The sequence below is a fragment of the Callionymus lyra genome, chromosome 6, assembly GCF_982586985.1.
Source record: "Callionymus lyra chromosome 6, fCalLyr1.hap1.1, whole genome shotgun sequence".
NCBI classification, from domain to species: domain Eukaryota; kingdom Metazoa; phylum Chordata; class Actinopteri; order Syngnathiformes; family Callionymidae; genus Callionymus; species Callionymus lyra.
In genome coordinates this window covers 32158852-32179949 of record NC_141823.1, presented here as the reverse complement: position 1 = coordinate 32179949, position 21098 = coordinate 32158852, and the positions used below count along the sequence as shown (strand labels likewise).

At 38.5% G+C, this 21098-nt stretch overlaps 1 protein-coding gene across 1 annotated transcript; it reads right to left on the bottom strand.

Moving 5' to 3' along the window:
• Window positions 1-55: 55 nt before the first annotated feature.
• Window positions 56-19511, bottom strand: gpam (glycerol-3-phosphate acyltransferase, mitochondrial). Its single transcript, XM_087792788.1, has 21 exons — window positions 19349-19511; window positions 16877-17018; window positions 16677-16796; window positions 16251-16324; window positions 12201-12314; window positions 11960-12109; window positions 11438-11537; window positions 10531-10667; window positions 9610-9709; window positions 8879-9091; window positions 8696-8809; window positions 7686-7771; window positions 6339-6451; window positions 5819-5889; window positions 4683-4950; window positions 4440-4597; window positions 3696-3773; window positions 3406-3543; window positions 3138-3327; window positions 2998-3056; window positions 56-2363 (listed from the first exon to the last, which is right to left on the bottom strand). Exons 2-21 carry the CDS (start codon window positions 16958-16960, stop codon window positions 2247-2249), a joined length of 2484 nt encoding a protein of 827 aa, XP_087648914.1. The 5' UTR covers window positions 16961-17018; window positions 19349-19511; the 3' UTR covers window positions 56-2246.
• Window positions 19512-21098: the final 1587 nt, after the last annotated feature.

Sequence of the window (21098 nt, the reverse complement as noted above, 5' to 3'; positions counted from 1 at the left end):
AATACAAGATATTCTTTTTCTACAATTAATTTATTTAAAAACAGATCTATGCTTATAGTGGTTTGCTTTTCTAAAGCAAGAGATAATGTCACATTTTTTTTGTAGCTGGTGCCCCTACCTCTACAATGACAATCAGTGTTTAATCCCCATGCAGAAAACAAACAAACACAAGAACTCTACAGTGCATTAAAAGGCACCTGCTCCACATATACATTTTTTTAATTCTACAGTGGGGTGTTGTTAATGCAGCTTGACCGTCCCACTGAGCAGCAGTTCTGAAACTACAAATACTTTTTTCTAATGTCACATTACATTGATTTGCAACTCCATTCACCACACACACATACATATATACACACTAGATGCAAAATACAATTCTCTGGTTTACATTACCAATGGTTCAAGGGGACATGAAACATGCAGTACAGTATGGGGTCTACTATTATCTGGATCTGAAAAAAAATTCAACCATCATGGACAATTTTTATCGCTGCAACATGCTCTGGGTCATTTCTTTTCACTGTTGGAAAAGTAGAAAGGAAAAAAAGTGGTTTCAGACCCATAAGTTTATTTTTGTTAAATTAAATATTCACATTATCAAATCTCCCTTTTACAGGCTATGACACAGGCCTCCGTTTTCAATTGTCAACAAACATCCAACATCAGCAGCAACAACAAACATGCATCAACACAACAATCCAAACCAAATATCTTGTAGTTCTACAGAAAACCCTGGTTTGTGTCAATAGTTTAACAAGTCCAATTTATAATTTGTATTTGGGATTGTATTGTGGATTTGTATTGTATGATTGTATATAATTGAAAAACATTGTAGAATCAGTTCGGTTCTAAAACATTTGTCATTTAAACATTTAGTAAAAAAAAAAAAAAAATCAGACACATTATCACCCAATCATCACAGAACATTAGGGCCAATGTTAATTCTACATTTTCTTCTCTCCATTGTAGAAATGTAAATATTTTTGTTGGTTTGTTACATCATCAGTCTTAGTATACAGTTTGCTTGGTTACCAATTTAGACATGAAAAAAAATAAATCCCACAATGTCCTTCTGGACTGTTTTTTTTAGACCTAGTTAATTTAATTTTTCAGTGGTGTAATAAAAGTCATGACGATAATGGGTTTTGTAGTCAGCTGTATGTACACTCGAGACAACTTAAGTCAAGTACTTCCCAGTAAACAATTCTAAGACTGAGCCAGCCGCAAATGTAGCGCTTAACTTCTGAATCCATAAACATGTTTTTTTAATTAACTCAAATTTGATCACGTAAGTATCGTATATGAACAGCAATTGGGCAATTGTAAGTCACCACATCCTTCATTGTCTACTAAGTTTTATAGTGAGCAAGTTAGGTTAGAGCGGGAGTTTTCTGCCATGCTTTGTCTCACTTGCATAGATAACTGATATTTTACTCATTCTTTTTTTTACTTCAGTGTAACATTTTATTATTTTATCTGTAAACGTTTTAAGTTTGTCTTTTGTGAAGTGCAAAACACAAAATGAGATTAAACACCGTTTTAAAACAAAAGTCAAATTGCAACAAACTCTGTGGAGCAATGGTGATGTTGTCAAGGCATTATTTGTATTTTTACTTCAAGAAAGTGTTGATGTTTCTAAATCTGAGAATTTCCTAAAGCACACAATCAAAGATCCAGTAGCTAGTGTTGTGATGGTGACATTCATAATGACACAAGGCAAAATCATTCATCATGTTGAGTTAATCCTAAAAAAACATTAAATGCACTTAGCTATTGAAGTTTGTAGGGATATTTTCAAGCATGAGTGGTTGTTCATGGGCCATTTAAAATACTTCACACTTTCTAGGTCACAGGAAAGCGTTTTCAATGCGTATTTATGCAAGAGTATTGAGTTTAAAAAAGCAGTAATTAATGAAGTATGACAGTGTCCTCACACACACAGTTGATTTTCTATCAGTGCACTGTAACCTCTTTAGCTTGCTGCTAACAACACTGTAAAATAACCTGCTTGAGATGACCTTGTAAATCTTTTTTTTAGGTGCCCATTCAAAGTTGATCAATTCTCAGTTGATGAAGCAATCATGGAACGGGTCCAACGAAGGAAGACTGGTAACAAGTCGGTGAGCTGCTTTCATTCAAAGGCACTTCCTGGTAAAAAGCTTTCCAGAGTAGCACCTGGGATTGTTTAGAAATGACCAGTAGAAGCCCTTTATAGGAAGGAACCTGGGAGTGCACACATTTCCTTGTCACAGAAGGGTGAAGCCTAAGATGTACTGGAGGAGTTTGTTCCGGTTGGCCTGAGGTAGAAACGTGTTAGTCAACTCCAACGCTGTAATGCCATTGTCCTTTCTTTCCTTTAGGACCTGCAGAGAAATCAAGAAAGTGTTACCAAGTGTTTTTTTCATCTAAACATGCACATTTGAGCATAGCAGCTTCTACAGCTATGGTATCATGACAAATGTCTCAGCATTTTTGTGATGCAACGAAAGTTTGGTGCTGCAAATGGCTGCTGCTGTGATTGTCTCAATGTTTTCACTTCACCATGAACAGTTCCTGTTTTGTTTATTACATTACAGGCCATGAAGCTGCTTGTGGTTCTTAATTATGATGACCTCAATACGGTTTTCTCAGATCACTTTATTCTATTCTGAAACAGATTGTCATGAAAGCACTGTTTTGTTTCAACACAAATCAATTTGCCCAGACACTACCCTGGTGTAACAGCACCCAGCGAGCTCAGAGGCTCAGATGCTTATTTGCATACTTTTGTAATTGCTAAGGTTCAGAAGAATAGTGACTGATTCTGAGAAACATGCATCACACAGAGCTGAAGGCCTGTACATGATACAGTAATCTGACATTTGTTGTTAAACATGAACAAGTGGTAAACATGATCAAACAACAAGGGGTTCATCTTTGTTGCTATATCATGTTAAATGTTGACCGTGTTATATTTATTAATAAAATGTGTGTGTGTGTGATAACCACCCAACTCACCCCAAGCTCTTTAAATGTCTTCACTGTATTCTTAACCAGGTAATGAGTCGCACTTTCACCTGGGGACAAAAAACAATGATTAGACAGTTTTTATTTTCTTTCCTTCTTTTCTTAATGTGGTTGTAAAACTTTTCCCTTACCATATGCAGCGACTCCTCTTTCTGTTCGAGTGAGCAGGTATTTAAAAAGTCTTGACGTGTACTCAGACTCCACCATGGGTTGACTCAGACTGTGAATGAAGATGGCAGCACTGCTGTACGCCTCCAGTACTGGGCTGAGCTGCCGTTGAAGGAAGACAAAGAACTCCTGGTGTTCTGCTGAAAGGCTCACCTGAAGAAGACATACAGTTCACTGTTACACCTGCAAGACACTCACTTTATTAGGACAGGTGTAGTGAGAGAAGGATACCTTCAAGAAACGATCTCTTTGCTCCTCTCCAAAGTCACTGTCTTCATCCTCCTCATCACTTCTCCAAGAAACGGGCTCTGAGAACTTTTTGGGCCAAGGTTCCTCTGTTGGGCTGAGGCTGAGCTCATCCTGATCCTCCTACAATCAACAACCAAGTTGTCTATAAATCCTTCCGTCATAAACTTCCGTCATAAACTGGTATCAATCAATGGAATTTATACAAACATTTAACCATAACTGCTTCAATGCTTTTAAAGAATTCATTACATATATTAAAATTAGTAACTGACCTCCGCTACATATAGAACACCATACTGGATCAGACGGGTCACTGCATCGTGGAAAACTTGATAAATCGTTTGACAGGGCTGTAACAGAGAAGAAAGACTTGTTGTAAAAACTGCCTTTAGCTTCAATATTATTTTTAAATGGTTAAATATATTCAACAATGGCTTACACTTGGATATATTTTAGTCATCCTAAACATCCCTACATCAGTGTTTTTGTTGTACTCTGACACCATTAGAATACTACACAGGGTCCCAATATTCACATTATTAGATATTGTAATATCCACCTATTATGAATTATATTAGTACATGATTTATAATTCTGTATTCATTCATGTAGCCATGTTGACCAATTATTGTTCCGTTTTCTATCACATCGTTTAAAGATGTGCAATAGAAAACGTTTTTTGTTGAGGTCAACACGCTGATTTTTTATCGTAATTATTATCATCGTTTAATCATCATTCATCAATCATTTTAATCATTATAATTCCTTAATTCTTTGTGGCTAGTAATTTACTTTTAAATTGGTTGATAATGGATAAATCTGTACAAAGTCTTATTTTCTTTGTTAGGGGATATTGCTAGATGCCCACTAAACCAGGCTACTTTAGAAAACATATACATTAATAGAAAGCTGAAATAAACTAAATAAAGCAGACACATAAAATAAAAGACATTTATATCGTCATTAACTAAAACAGCCTTCATCACAGAAAAAGAGCCATAAAAAGCAAACCTCACCGGTGCTATGGCCACCTCGTTGATGAGGAAATGTGAAAGTCCTGCAGCTTTGCGGATGAGATTCTCCTGACTGATGGGCAAATTGTTAAGATCCCCCTGTTGCTGTGCAGGCTCTGAGTCAAAAACCATGTCCCGCTGCAGAGACAAAATGCTGCAGGCTGGATTTAAACAAGCAGAAGAGAAAAAATGTGAAGCGGATTTGAAACACTAGCATCCAGCCAAAACATCCTTCTTTTCACATACCAATGATTGCATCAGAGATGAAGACGTGGAAAAGGCCATTGCTGTAGAAGTTGAGCTCAAATAGTGCTGGAACAGTTTGGTTTGGCGCAATGGTGAACTCGCCATTGCGATTGGAACTACTGGTCACATTTATGCAGTTTTCCAGTAGATGTAGGGCTCGCATCACCACGTCCTCAGAGTTCCCAGAGAAGCCCAAGTCAAAGTCCCGCGACAAGATCTCCTCCTTCATGTTAAAGAAGTCTTCTACCAGCTTAGACAGAGCCACACCCTAGAAGAAAAAGTAAGTAAGTAAGGTCAGGGTTTATATTCACCACTACTCCACAAATGTACCTGAAGGCAATAAACATGATTCTGATCATTCATCTACATTTACATAATATTGACTGGCAATTAGAGAAGAGCAATGTGGCTCTTCGAAGTGATCTGATCCAGAAAATCTGTTACCTTTTAAGAGCCGCTCTCAATGACCGGCTCAGTCTTTATGTTTTCTAAAGAAACTTGAATGGGGGACACTCAATATCACCAGGAACTAAGGATAACATTTGAATCAGAATCAAACCTTGAAAATGTATTCAATATTTTCTGGATATCTTAAGGTTTTATAATTCAGAATTATTGCCTTTCATTTCTTAAACCGTTTTTAATGTCTCATTCGTAGTCACTTTTTACCATTTGACAATGTTATAAAAATAACTAATGTCTCATCGAACAACAATTGAAATGTAACTATATTCCCTGAAAGAAATAATTCAAATAAATCAGTCTTTGTCTTGTTTAGCTTGTATTGATTAAACAGGAGTTACAAAAACATGTTTTTTTAAGGAATATGTGAAGGCAATGTGGACAAGTCAGATGACCTCATGCAATATTTGTGCCGTTATTGTGTCTGTCTTGTTTGCTTTTTTTCCATTAAAGATTATGGTCTTTTGTGTGCATCTATACAAGTGAAATACAGCGAGGAAAAAATGGATATTTTCATGATGTTGACTCTCATGGTACGTGAAGAATCGTTTGGGATTGGTTTAATTTGATTTGGGTTTTTTTAGGAAAGTCACAATTCATGATAGGGAGGTGCATAGTGAAATGGAAATTGACACTCGAAACTGACAGTGAGTTAAAAACAAATCTCAACGTACCTGTCTGTGTCTGTACAGCAAAAGACACGCAATGATGTGTGTCGACATAATGGCTGATGACTTATTGGCCGCTGTGAAGACAAAAGGAATGGGTGTAAAAGTTCAAGTACAATTACAAAATATTCCCCAACCCCTTCGACTATTCTTAACTTCCCTTGAACTGATTGGTTAAAAACAACACACCATACAAGTGACTGCTCTCTGATTGGTGTAGGGAAAAAAAGCACTGGGTAAGGGACAGTGCATGTGAAAAGAAAGTTTGTGTCCTGTTAGAATAGAGTGCATATCTTGAATGCTATGAGACCGATGTAGCGTCTGCTCTACTGGGTTTCAATAGAGGTGGCATAACGAATGACTGCATTTATTTTCTGCCTTCTTTTTTTTAAATAGATGTTTTATATGGCAAGAAGCGAGTCTCTCTGAACAAAAAAGCCTGATGCATTAAATAATGTTGAGCATTTGAAATATGAAAGACATGGTTAGATTGGGACATAAATAACTCTCATTCACATGTTCTTACTGAAGAGGACGTGCTTGGCGAGGTTGTTGATCAGCTGCCTTCTGAAGATATCATCAGGGAGTTCTCCAAAGTGTTGGCCATTCTCTTGCTCCTCAAACAGACGCACATCTGGCCTGCACACATGAAAAAATATTTTTGGACAATCTTTGTTTATTTGTACTATTGTATGTATCTATACATTCATCATCAACTTTATACCTTAAAGGAAGAATATGATGCATTTATTTGAAATGTGAATGGGTCATTATACATGTTTATATTATACATGTGTATACAACTATATAGCATCTAAACCCATCCAAAATGTATCCAGTGACAAAAATGCATTAATTTCATTTGGATTTTAAATTATTTTGGAGGAAGAAAAGTAAAATGGAAGTAAATAACATATTGAGTGAGTGAAGGTCTACATTTGAAGACAAAGTAAGATGCTCGTAACTGCAGGAACTACAGGGGGATGAAGTTGATAAGTCGTAGTATTTGGAAAGAGGTGTCGATGCTAGGACAGTGAGACTGTGGTGAGAAGTGCGGTAGAGTGACATGGGCTTTAAAGGCGAGAGTAGAATTACATCAGGGATCATCTCTCTTCCACTACTTGTTGGCTATGGTGATGAACAGACAGATTAGGTTATGGAGAAGGCTCAATGCAGGCTCACGCAGTAGGTGTAGTTGGTACAAGAACATTAGGCCGAAGGTCACTAATCAATTTTGTAATCAATCTTCTAACTTAAGCTTGAATGTTTTAGCCCCTCAAGTGTAGGGGGAGACGAGCAGGACTATCTACTAATCATATTCTTATTCAGTATTCAGTGAATTGGGTCTGATGGGAGTGGAACCTCCTGAACACATTTATGTTGTGAGGGTGATCTAGACTGTCAACTTGACCTTGTTTTCTTCCTCCATCTTTCTTCATATTGGGAATACACAGTAAAACCCAAGAGGTCCATTTCAAAACCTCCATTGTTGGCAGTGGACAGTTATTTTTTACATGGTCATCTGAGCCTTAATAGTCAGAAACCCTCAAACAACCATGAGGACACAAGGTCAGGGAAGCCTTTCGACTGAACAAGACTCCATTACCTGTTGTGGTGACGACTTTTAAGACCGTAAAGAAGCAAAACACAGGGCTGAGAAAGACCTTTTAGTCAACAACAAAGCACTTCTGGAAAACTTTTAGGATATCTAACTATCATTGGATGAGATTAAAATTTGTATTCCTTTAACTTAAACCAGGTAAGTTTCCAACCATATTAAGTGTAGCCACTAACATTTAATGACGGAATGACATCACTATTAAAGGTCCTCATTATATTCAGTATCTATATACAGAACTTCTTTCAGACTCACTGTGCAGAAATGATTGTGGGCATCAGGGCATGTTCCAGTGACACAGGCTGAGGAATGTGTCTGCTTCTCTGGGAGTCAATGTACTCCTGCAACAATACAGAGTAATGACAAAGAATAAGTTGGAAAACAATATGATGTCTCCAGCTACATTAATGTTCTGAAGAATGTCTTCATACACAGCTATCCAGATAGGTTGAAACACATTCTGTATAGCCTCAGAATGCTTTTTTTAGATGCTGTTCTCCTGACAAGATTCTTTCATCTCCAATTTCAATCAAACCCACAGGTCTAGTGACCTTGACCTTAAGAATGAAATTGTTTCAACCCTTACAACTCAGAATGTAATAAATTGTTGATATACAGCATACAACAAGCAGTGGCTGATGCAATATTAGGTCATTGAATCTAAGTGTATTAACTGTATAAATGATACATTTAGAATTGAGAAAATTATTTCCTCAAGGTATTTATAACACCATGTTGGAAAGAATAAATATAGAAATCAATTGATATGAATCATTTCAGAAAAATGCCTGTTAATTTGAATGGTAATACATAAAGATCTACAGTATATTCAAACAAAAGTTGTGCAAAGTAGTCACTTCTGTGTTTGTCATGTGAGTAACGGGGAGAAAATAAATCATAGAATGTCAAAAAGAACAGTTTTTGGCAGTAACATGTCATAGCTATTTAAATAAGAATTAATTAATTTTGGTCATTTTAAAGAAATATAGTGAAATGAAGTTGTATACAATATTTATGTTTTTATTATACGTGTCCAAAAAAATGTACCTTTAGTTGAACAAATCATTAACTGGAGGTGAAGTGGTGGGTAAATCGATTATCTGTACTATCCAAAACCTTTTGTTTATATCCGAAAAGAAAATATATTTTTTTTTGTCTCTTAGGATATTACAAAGCTTACATTTTGATATTGATCAAATCTACATAAAGTAATTGATAATTGTTTTCTGCAGCGCTCTTCTTTTATTGAAAAAATAAAGATGTACCTTTAGAGAAAAGGGCTGATTAAAGTCAACCCGAACACAACCATAGTTCTTCCTCAGCATCCTCAAGACCCCACAAGCGATCCCCCACAGACTCTCGTTCTTTTTGGGCTTCCCCTGTTTGGAACATTAACAAATCATTATTCTTTGGTCAAGTAATGTAGTAAAAAAAAATGTGCTTCTTACCAGTTGCTCACTGTTGTAGTTGCCCTCAATAATTCGGTCATAGGAGATACCAACTGGCACCACCAGAACATCTGCGATGGCTCCATTGCACAGTGTGTCCACCACAATGGAGAGCATTCCTGCACGGGCTGGAGAGGGCTTACCACTGCGGGACCGTGTGCCTTCCAGATACACTTCCAAAAACTGCTGCTGGCGCAATAACTCCTCTGTGTACTGGAAGCAAACAATGACAGAGATAAGACACACATACAGATATGATGGCACAACGCATCATCATACAGATAAAAAGGGTTGTCTTTCGACCATAAAACGGGGAAGCTGCTGCACCTGTGGTCTCTAGATGCATTTGACCCTGAAAAGTCATGTTAGGCATGTGCCAGAGGCCTTGTTGTGTAACTAGATTCCAATGTGTTGATTACAAACACAGCCACATACGGTGTGTGACAGTGGTCTTTGTTCTGAAATTGTTGTGAAGCTCAGGAATACCTGTTCAACTGCCTAATTACACCAGATTTAAACAAGGCATGCATTTCGAGTGCCACAGTTTATAATGACAAGAAAAAAATTAGTACCCTAATATCATCATTAATTTCATTCCTGCAAATGACAGAGTGAATTTAAGTGTCAACAGCCTTTTTGAATGTATATTTATTTTCACCATCAAGTGAGGTTTGAGTTCTAGAATAGTCAATCATTTTAAATCAATATACTAAAAAACAGATTTCACACACCACATGTAAAAGTGATCGGTACAAGACATCCTTCTTGCCATCTCCTGTCTCTTCCATCTTCCGTCGTATGAAGAATCCCCCCAGTTTTCTGATTAGAGTACTGAAAAGAAATGAAAATATTTTCTTTTGAGTGACCAAAATAAGCACAAGATAAAGATAAAGATGTCTCTAAAAACTGTGACCTGTAATTTGTTACACTTTCATAGTCTTACCCAGACCGTCTACAACAGACCAAGAACAAGGTGTGTGTGAAAAAAGATTAATATTTCAATTTTAATCCCATTTTATTTAATTTTGAATGCAAGACTGCAAGACCTTTATAAGACAAATTAACAAACTTGCAAATGTATTGCAAAAAATAAAATAGATTAATAATAATATTTTTTTTTTAAGTGCAATTTAGTCCAGAAGAATATGAATTTACTCAGGAAAATGCAAAAAGTACACCCAAATTGTGTCACCTTTAACAATATTAGGTTACAATTGTATCACTCTTCAGTTCTGTCATATGATGTAAAACAGGTAAAAACAAGATGTATTAAATTTCAGGAATTTGTTCAAAGCAAAATTATACGTTTTAAGGAAAATAAAGTGGTAAATTCATTAAGTATATTGTCCATTTGTAACTTGTCTATGATGACCTTGACTACTATCCTTATCAGTTTGGTGTTATTATACTTCAGAAAACTAAACTAAATGATCATTCCGTACCTTCTTGATATGATATAACACCGAGTTTGTTAACATGAAACACAATAGCTAAAATGCAGAGGAGCCGCCCAACTCTGACAATTATTGGTTTAGAACCAATGAATTATGAACCTTCTATGATTGTTAGTTGTCACAGCCTCACAGAGAGATGATGCTTTTGTGGCAAAAATTTACAGTATGTCTTGATCAAACATTACAGAGAGCATGTACCTGAGGATTGGTATGCTCAGGTTGTTTCCTGCAGCGATGTGAGGAGCTTTTATGTTGTGACAAAACAAGATCAGCGTGATGAGAAGATAGTCAATGTGAGATTTGTGGACAGGGAGGAAGACCATCGGCACATTTTGCTGTAAAGACAAAACCATTTGTGATGCTTATAACAATTTTGAAATGGAAAAAAAAACACATTTACTACTACTTTTCAACAAATAATAGTGACAATTTTTCATTACATCATCACAACAACATTGTTACACATTACATCAATACTCATACATCAGAGTAGCTAAAAATGAAAAATGGGAGCACGACAAAAAGCAATTCTTTCCGGAATTCAGACAGTGACCTCCTGTTGGCAAGGACAAAAAGCTATCCCTCTTTCAATGGCTCAACGATTGGTGGGCTGCATGAGAAAGGCCCCTTGAAGTGGGCAATTGCAGCAGAGGTTGGAAGCACTTAAATGATCCTTAGGGTCATGAAACAATGGACCTAATTGGTAGACTCAAAAATATGTCACAGACTGCAAACCTGAGGATCTCATTGGCTGTCAAGACAGGTGACAATCCTCAGCCACAATTAAGGTCGTTGCTGGTGCAAAATGGTTCTTACTTTCTCTGCCTTTTAGCACTTAAAGAGCTTTACACTAAGTCACCATTTAAACCCTGATGGTAGTAGGCTGAAATGCAGCATGTCAGTTTACCATCCGGAACAATAAGGGATAAGTATAAGTAAGTACAAGTAATAAGGGATAAGCCTGTAACTTTGCAACTTCAACCAAGTAAGATTCCCACAATAATTAGTATAGCCACTTTCCACCGCAAGCCAACCACTAGCTAAGCTATGCTGCCCTTATGGACCAATTCCTATTTTGAGGTTCTGAGGAAGATGTGCTACAAACCTCTGTGGCTGCTTTCTTAACCATCTCCAACTGGCCTTTGTGGATTTGAATGCTCCAGAAGAATCCATTAAAGAGTCTCAGGAGAATCCAGCCTGTCAACCTAAAAAATGGGAGGGAACAACTTTATCATTAAACATTAGTTGCATGTGTTTGTGTCTTTAGTTTTCAGAACAGAACATAATTTTTAAATAACAAATTTTCTGTTTCACTATAAGCAATTATGTTAGGATTGTTAAAAATGCTACAGACTGATGATGCCACAAGTCTCAAAGTCAGCTTTTCTTCTGCAAATGGCAAGGATTAATAAAGCAGCTTAAAAGAAGAATAATAATTATAGGCAGAAAGATAAGAAGCGCCACAAAAAGTCTTAAAATTAGATCAGAAGCAATGTACAAAAACATAAGGTCGACTTTATGTTTATTCTGTGTAAATGTTCACTTTTAGGAGAGTAATTCACTATTTTAGGCATCCTAAATAAACTAAAGACAATCAAGAACAATAAACTGATAAGTGTTTCCGAACCTGATGAAGGCGGGGGAAATGTTTGCCACCATCCTCTGGAGAACACCTCTGGCTTTCTGCTTTGCTTGATTGACGGCTTTTTGCTGTTGGCCAAGCTCACAGGCTGACGCATTCAGATCCGTGGCCACTTGTATGATGGCACTCTCTACCCTAAAACACAGACATGTATTGGGATAATTTAAAACGCAACGAACAGCCTATCAGCACAAGCTGGCAATATTCCTCATAAACTGCCTCTTACCTTTTATTGTTGAGCACGTTGTCAACCACGTTTCTGGGGAACATGTCCTTGTTAACATCTCTCTCCATGACAAAGAGCGCATAACTCAACCTTCGAGCCAGCCAGCCCCTTTGCCTGCAACACCACAGAGTAAAATGCCTTCATTAGATATCACTTGCTCATCTTTCTTCCACCACGTATTAAAAATCGGATAGGGTGGGCCAGTAGCCTTTAGCAAGAAAGTCCAGACTTTCCTCTACTGGCCACTTAGCACAGCCGAAAACTCAGGTGTTACTTAAGCCAGCAGTGAGACAAAGTCTTTTAAGCAGACCCACCTTTTCTCACCGGTCATTCTCCCATCACTTAGCAACAAGACTAAAAATTCCATTTATTATTTTTTATTTTGTAAAATAGCAATTATAAATTCACATGAGAAAAGTATTTACTGATAATGAATGAACAATATTATTGTACCTTACTTTTAGCTGCACTTTGTACAAAGCATAAAATGTAAATTCAGTCACAAGGCATGTGACCAGAAAATCAAATATGAAATACAATAACTGTGTACTAGTGGTAGATTTGAAGTTAAAAACAATTGACTTCATATCATCAAGACTCGCAATTAAGTATAAAATGTTTAGATTTGCATCCAGTTCCTTTTCTTTTCTTTTTTTGCTTTAATAGATTAACTGCTTGGAGACCATCTCAAACTTTTATTAAAAAATAAATCACATATCCTCTGCTCTCAATTGAAAGACAATTTGTTCTGTGCTCTTCTCTCTTTGCATGCTTTAAGAGAGGTAAGGGGGAGGGGTAGTGAAATGGCTGGTGCACAGGGACGGTATAACTTGCTCAAATCAGAGCATTCTGTGTTGTTGATGTTCCTATGCTTTTGACATGCTCAATCTATTACTAGCCATTCCACCTGCTACAACAGCCAAACAAGTCGGCCCCTCCTTCCATTGAGTGCAGCACTGTGTGACACATTAACTAATCTGGGCGGCTAAATATTTCTTAATTAAATGATTCATCGAGGCAGAGGACATTCTTTGACCTTTTTTTATTTGAGGAATCTTTCCAGAATGAGTACGATTTACAGTTCTATGGGATAGGAAAATGCTTTGGCACCGTTCGATAATGGGTATGAAAAACCTCATTATGAGGGTGTCCAATATATTTTACAGGATTCCCATAGGAAACGGTTGATTGACTTTTCCCAAGTCAACAAAACACATGCAGGTTGATTTGGCAAACTCTTATGGACTCTCAAAGATCTTGCCAATGAATAGAGACACAGTGTGAGTGAGTGTTCAATATGGACAATCTAAGTTTCATGACAAAACACCACTCCAAGTAATTTATATTGGTAGAGCAGTTTTCCAGGCCAGGGTCACAAAGTGCTTAAACAATAAAACAATACTCAATAAAATATATACTAAAAGGTCAAGACAACACAGAGACAAACAAAAGAGGCTTAAGAAAATCAAGGAAAACCCTGCACGAATAAAAGTGTCTTAAGATGTTTCTTGCGCATAGGGAGAGGAAGATTGATCCAAAACTTAGGAGCAACAGCCTGGCAGGATTTATTTCCTCTGGTACTGAATCGTGTGCCAGGAACCATCAGTAGATTCTGATCCACAGACCTCAGAGCCCGATGCTTGGGTGTAAGGCTGGATCTGAGCACTGATGTAAGGAGAAGACTGACCATGAAAAGCTCTGAAAGTAAGAACCAGAATTTTAAAGTTGACACTGAAAGAAACTGGAAGCCAGTGAAGAGATTTAAGGATCGGAGAAATGTGAATTCTTCTACAAGAGCGGGTCAGAATTCTCGATGCAGAGTTCTGTATCAACGGCAGACAAACAGTTCCTTCTTGTTAAGACATGAAAACAAACTGTTGCAATAGTCGAGACGAAAAGAGTGGCAGATACACTAAATCTGCGCCCAGAGAGGTATGACGAGAACCACTGTAACACAGAACCAGACTGTCCCAATTCATCCCTCAGTCTTCTCAGCAGGATCTGGTGATCTACTGAGTCAAAGGCTGAGGACTGATCCAAGAAAACCAGAACAGCGTATTTACCCAAATCATTCGACAACATGATGTCAGTGGACACTTTCAGTAAGGCTGTCCCCGTAGAGTGATGTTTGCGGAAGCCAGACTGAAACTTCTCATGGATGTCGCTCTGATCCACGAACAAAGATAACTGCTCAGACACCACCTTCTCCAAGATCTTGGACAAGAAAGGAAGCTTAGAAATAGGCCGTAAATGACTTAGGTCAGTCGGGTCTAAGCCTGGTTTTTGACCAAAGGCTTCACAATGGCATCCTTAAATGCATTGGGAAAAACCCCTGTGGAAAGGGAGAAGTTAACCATTTTGGTAACCAAGGGCCCAATTACATCAAACACTTTAATAAAGAGCCTACATAGTCCTACAAGGATGTCGGACGAGCAAGAGGAGGGTTTCATCTTGCTCACCAGTGCCGAAATATCGTCCAGAGGTACAGCACTGAAGAAAGACAAGGAGGAGACAGGCTCAGTGACAGCAGGGGTTCAACCCAAAGGGAGAGGGATTTTCTCTTTGATCAATTTAATTTTGTCGATGAAAAATCTCAACAATGCATTGCGGTCAGCTTCACAGAAGACAGGCGTAATTTGAGAAGCAGGAGACACGAGAGAATTGATCGTGTCAAACAACACTTTGGTGTTTTTCTTATTTGCTGCTACCAGTTTCCTGATGTAATCAGATCTGGCAGTTTCCACCATCTTATTGTATGAAGACATCAGAGCCCTGAGGTGAAATCGGTGCACCTCAAGTTTAGTGGACTTCCAGAGACGCTCAGTCTTTCGACAAAGTCTATTCAGACTCAGGAGTTCTTCATTTGTCCAAGGGCACTGGTTTCTCTCAATTTTCAGGTTCAATTTAACAGTTGCCACTTGATCCAGTATATCAACATAATAATAAGTGAAACCGTGAATCAAATTGTCCACGTTAAGGCAGTCATTGAAGGTAAGAGGGTCAAACATAGCAGAAAAAACTGTCTGCAGTATTGGCTGAGATGACACCCCTCTGAGACCTAACCTTTAAGGGCTTAGGTTCAGGGATGAAGTCCAGGTTAAACAAGACAAGAGAATGATCACTCAGATGGACATCATGTAGAGATACATTAGAGGATGAGGCATGCCCAGAAGTAGCACTCTCCAGCACAGCAAAGCCCAACATACAGCCACAAAGTGAGTAGTGGCACCTCTGCCCCACACCTCTTCCAAGTGGAAACTCCAGAGAGGGAAAGAGTCTAACCCCTTACTAGAGGATTACTTCTAGAGCGAATATTGATAGTTGAGGTGATTCTGACAAAACGTAGCGAAAGAAATGTCATCCTTACACACCGGATTGGGCTTTGTACCTGCCATAGAGGTCGCATTCATCTGCGGCAGCCAAGGATTGGCCTGGCCAGCCCACAATGTGCCTGACCCCTTTGGCCCCTCCACAGATGGTGATCCCATGGGAAGTCATTAGATATCACACACTCAAAACACAATGATTATATAACACTGATCCAACGCAACACGTTTCCTTGTTTCAAGTTTTGATTATCATTAGATGGATACATACATTTTTTTAATTATTCTAGTTGGCTCTAAACAAAATGTTCAAAATAATATAGAGCATGTTTCCTATAGACAAGCATTAGTCCACTTGACATTTCTGTTTCAAATTAATATTGCTACTTTATCCTTTAGTTTAGCGAGTTAAAACATCAACAACATTTCCTATGAGTTTTTCTTTCTGGGTCAGTCACTGGATATATGTCGGTTCTGTTACCTGACAACTACTATGAATTATTAATTGCTGTTTTTACTCTGTCCTTTTAGGAGCGTTACCCTTATTGTCATTGTAGGAATATGTGATTAGTTTATCAAATACGCATAAATAACAGTTACAGGGGAACATTAGTTATGCCGGTTTATGGGCTGTCCGGTTAAAAATCCACTCACAAATCATGTCACTTATTTTTTACTATTTTTAACTGTAATATAACAAATCTTCAAATCTTTCATACTTTACCTTGTATGGGTCTCATTGATGTAAATGACATTGCGCAGTCCCAGGGATGGAATACTTGGGTGAAAAAGTTTTTCCTGAATTAGAAAGACAAATATTGTATGACAAACGGAACAACATTATAAACCACTTATTATCCAGCATATTACATACTAATTTAAATTGATACTCAATAAAAGGTATTGAGAATCAATTTAATATTTAAGTTTTTCAAGTATTTTTTTAAATTAATTTTTAAGTATTTCAGTAGGCCAGTTCATCATTATAAGAAGGGTTGAGTTTGACAATAAAACCATTCATTTTTAATTTCATTATATTTTGATTTCTAATACATGCAAACTTTACATTCCGATTAAACCCTTAAAAATAATCAGTTGCTGCTACCTTGCTATGGATGCAAATGGAGACAGTGTCTTTGTGTAACCCTACCCAGCTTTGTGGTGTACAAGTGTGACAACAACGCCCAACAAAAGGCCTTTTTCTGTTCAGCAATCCCTCCTTCCATGTGCTTGTAAGACACCGAAGGACTGAAGGACTGGTGCTGCGATCCTACAGACAAGAATTTTTATTTTATTTTTTATGTCACATGTTGGATATACAATAGTTTCAATGTATCATTTGTGACTTACAGAATCATCGTTGGGGTGCTTCCAGCGGTTGCACCACTGCTCCCCATTGTTGACCTGTAGCAACAGACCGTCTGACGACTCCATGGCCCCCCTCGTGGCCCCTCTTCTTGATCTGGCTCACTAACACACACTAGCTCACAGTCTGTGTAACACAATAGGGTTTGTTGTCAAAAAAGCGGACTTTTACAAGGCAAAATTTTGTACAGCACTGACAGAAGCGGCCAAACTTGTTGACAGCATACGGCACATTGTGATCATATTGGTTGAGGCTTAGCAGAGGCTTAGACGACAGTAGAAACCACAATGACACCTTAAACGTTTCAAACTCAATCATTATCAGTGTTCCCCTCTGTGTTTGGATGTGTATGTATGTTCTCTTTCAATGTGTCTGAATTTGGATTTGCCATGAATGTTTTTTCAATGTTATTTCTATACTGCTTTCTTTCCACAACATGGGGTCAGCTATGACACACCCACATGACATGGCTGAAGATAAAACAGTAGGTATTAGAGAGTGACAAAGACACATATGTGGGGAGACACTTTTTGTTAGATGATATGCAAGTCATAATAGTACATCTGAAGTGGCTCCTGCTAGCAAACCCGAGCTTGGGCAGCGCAGGGAGACGTCAAGGGCAGAGGACGTAGAGCAGCTACACAACTAAACAGGTAAAAAGGAATAAAGACAGCAGATCGCAGATTTGCTTGTTAACCTCAATATTAAAAGCGTGAGACCTCTGGCTACAGTACATAACAACGGCTTTAAAAATATATATGACTACACAATCCAGGAATGTAAGGAGAGCTCCATGTGGGTTCACAGATTCTAAATAGCTTCATGCATTTCCAATGAATTCATTAAATTACATTTAAGTCCGTCTCCACAGAACTTGTTCAAGCAGTCACGTTGTCAATGTCCAACCCCATGTGGCCTGCATAGCATCTGGTCCGTCAAAAATGTCCTACAGTGTCACCTTTCAGGGTGATTCATTCATGAATGTTGTAATAGACTTTTTTTTTAAATGTGTAGCCTAAGTAACCCCAAGAAGACATTCTTGTCAACCAAGCATTTACTGACCAATGGAAAAAAATGTAAGTACACATTTGATTGGTCAATAGTCTTCGCTGTGTAGGCAAATCATTGGTCAAATAGCCCACAACTAAAATTGCACTTTGATTTAAACTCTCATGTAAGATTAATACAGTTTACACCAGGTGCACTAACGTTTATTACTATACATGATGTTTAAATCTCATTTCATCTTAGCTGCTTCAATAAATATGCAGAACTACTACTAATTTGTTGATTTTAGTGTCACTTGAATAGATCTAGGACCTCTATTGTACTCATCAGTATGCGTCTGTTTTTTAATGAAATATTAACGGGCACATGAAAATGTGCTTAAGCCCTGTCCGTTAATTTTTTTTTTTCTGGAGATACCCTGACCATACCATTCTGCTGTGATTGGTCAGTCTCCACCTCCAAGGGCTTTGTTGTATAAACAAAGCAGGCATGATCACAGCTGGCCGGAGGAGGACTAAAGACAATTATTATGTCATAATGGACTGACTGAACTTTATAAAGTAATAACCTTTAAAACACTGTCATGATGAGTGATTTACTGCATGAAGACTTCAACATTTGAAACATGCCAGTAAATCATGAGAATTGGAGTTTGAAATTAGTTGCCCTATAAATTAAATCACTGCAGGCTATTTGACTTGGTTAAAATACACATTCCCTGGATTATATTTGCATATTATATTACTGCCCAGGTAAAGATACATTATGAAGAGCATCACTTAAATAACAGGTAGAGTCGTTCTATAACATGTTTTTTTCCGGAATCAATCATTACAGAAAAGATGAAAAAAAAAAAAAAAATTTAAATATCTGATTTATTGCTGCTTCAATACTTGAAGGTATTACAATAAAAAAAACGGGTCACCCCCGCCTGTGTAGCGCCCGACCGTCGTTCCTGGGCTTAGGTTGTAATCGGTCTCACCAGATCCGGGTCACCATTAATCGGGTCAAACAGGAGAAGTCCTCGTGTGACAGATGAGTACAGGCAGCCAGACAACAATGGACACCATCATGTCCAGGTCTGACCGGGCGAACCACAAACGTGCATGTGTAACTCGTAGACCCGCATTCCTGCTAAATGAACCACTACGGTACACTGTGCGCCTGAGGTCGTGCGTGCCGCTGCCCGGGGTTTGTTCCCATTCATGGAGCAACCGGACTCCCGGTGTCAACGAGCCCGGGCTGTCAATGTCAACGGGCAGTACACCCGACAAACCTCCCGCTAAACACGGGGCCCACGCTTCGCACACGAGCGCACACGTGTAGCACTAGAGTAGCGTGAGTTTATAACATAAAAACAGACACGAACACACCATGAACGAGCAAGAAATGAGGAGCTAGCGGTGACCGGTTAGCACTAGCTCGCTAACAAGCTTACGCTCACTTACCTTGAATGTTAAGTCGCGAACACTCATATCTCTGGTAAGACGTGTTTGAACAAAGAAACGGTGGTTCTCCGAGTGATGTGCGGTCCGTGTGTTGACGAAGGTGATCCACGCGCCCCGCTGATAACAGCGGATGACAGGCGGAGAGAGATGTTCACTGGCAGCAGCAGCGTGTTGTTTTGGCAGCAGGCAGACGCCGGTGTTAGCGAGGCATGTCTGGCTGTGGCCACTAGAGGGCGGTGACGTACCGAAAGCAGACTTACTTTGAGAGGACGTACACGTAGCTACGTCAAGTGCAGATGGCGGAAGAAAACTAATCTTGAAAAATGAACCCTACAGTGTGTGCGTGTTTGCGTGTGTGTGCTCGTGTATGTTAATCCCTTTGGCTAGAAAAAAACACGATTCTTTGTTCAAACGTTCGATCTTAGAGGGATTTGACAGATGGATAGATCAACCATTAATCCCTCAGGAGATCTCCTTCGGGAAATACTTCGGGATACAGACTTTAAAGTGACATACCGGTTGTCTGATTATACCAATTTAATTTATATTATAATATATAATAACATAATATTTATGTAAAGGAGGGGGAAATAGCTCAGTGATGTGATTCATGATTGTCTTGCATGTTAAATATAAAGCTTTGGGTAAATGGTACCCTCAAGCGGCAATAGTGAGGCATTGCCGTACGAGATGGACGGTACAACTTGATATAATGGAGTTTTGGGGCACTATAAAACATTCCGTTATTTTATCACACATTTATTTTTTTTCCTTTACCTTTTTTGGCTGGGTACAGAAATAGGTAGTTTAACAAAAAAAATATGTGCGGTTTTGCTATATTCATAATTTTCCGTGGTTATGTGGAGCAAAGACAATTGCTGATTATTTTATGATTTAGATCACGCAAAACCCCTGAGTTATTGGTTTCATAACTTCAGGTTCTACGAATTGGTGCGAAACCGTATGGACTACTGATCCAGTTGAAAAAGCCACGGACTGGGAATTGGGGGCCCCTCTTATACGGTACACTTTGTTAGGTCTTTGTTCAATAGGTTATGTGCAATAATTTAAATAAGTTTTAATAAAAATGTAACCAGTCCGGCCTTCGGCTTGAAGAAGATTCGTTTTTTGGGCCCTATGATGTATTTGACTTTGACTTTAAAGGCAAACAACAACAAAATAGGGAAGCACCTCAGGGGACAGTACTGGCCCCTCTCCTCTTCATCATCTGCACCTCAGACTTCTGCTACAACTCAGAGCTGAGTCTCGTCCAGAAGTATGCTGATGACACTGCCATTGTTGGATGTATCAGGGACAACAGCGAGGACGAGTACAGGAGTCTAATACGTGACTTTGTGGACTGGCGTGAGAGGAAAGATGTGGCACTCAAAGCGCCAGCATGTATATTTTTTGTATATTCTGCTCACTGATGATAGTGTTGAGAGGATGACTGTCATCATCCATGATGGACAATAGTTTGTTCAATGATCTCCTCTCAGTAACTGTCACCATTGAGTCCAGCTACATTTCAACCACAGAGCCAGCCTTTCTGATCAACCTGTCCAACCTGTTGACACTCCTCTTGGACACATTTCCACCCCAACACACCACAGCATAGAACAGGACACTGGCCACCACAGACTGGTAGAACATGCAGAGGAGCTTCTTGCAGATGTTAAATGATCGAAGCCTCCTCAGAAAGTACAGTCGACTATAACTTTCTTATATACATGGTCTGTGTTGCAGGACC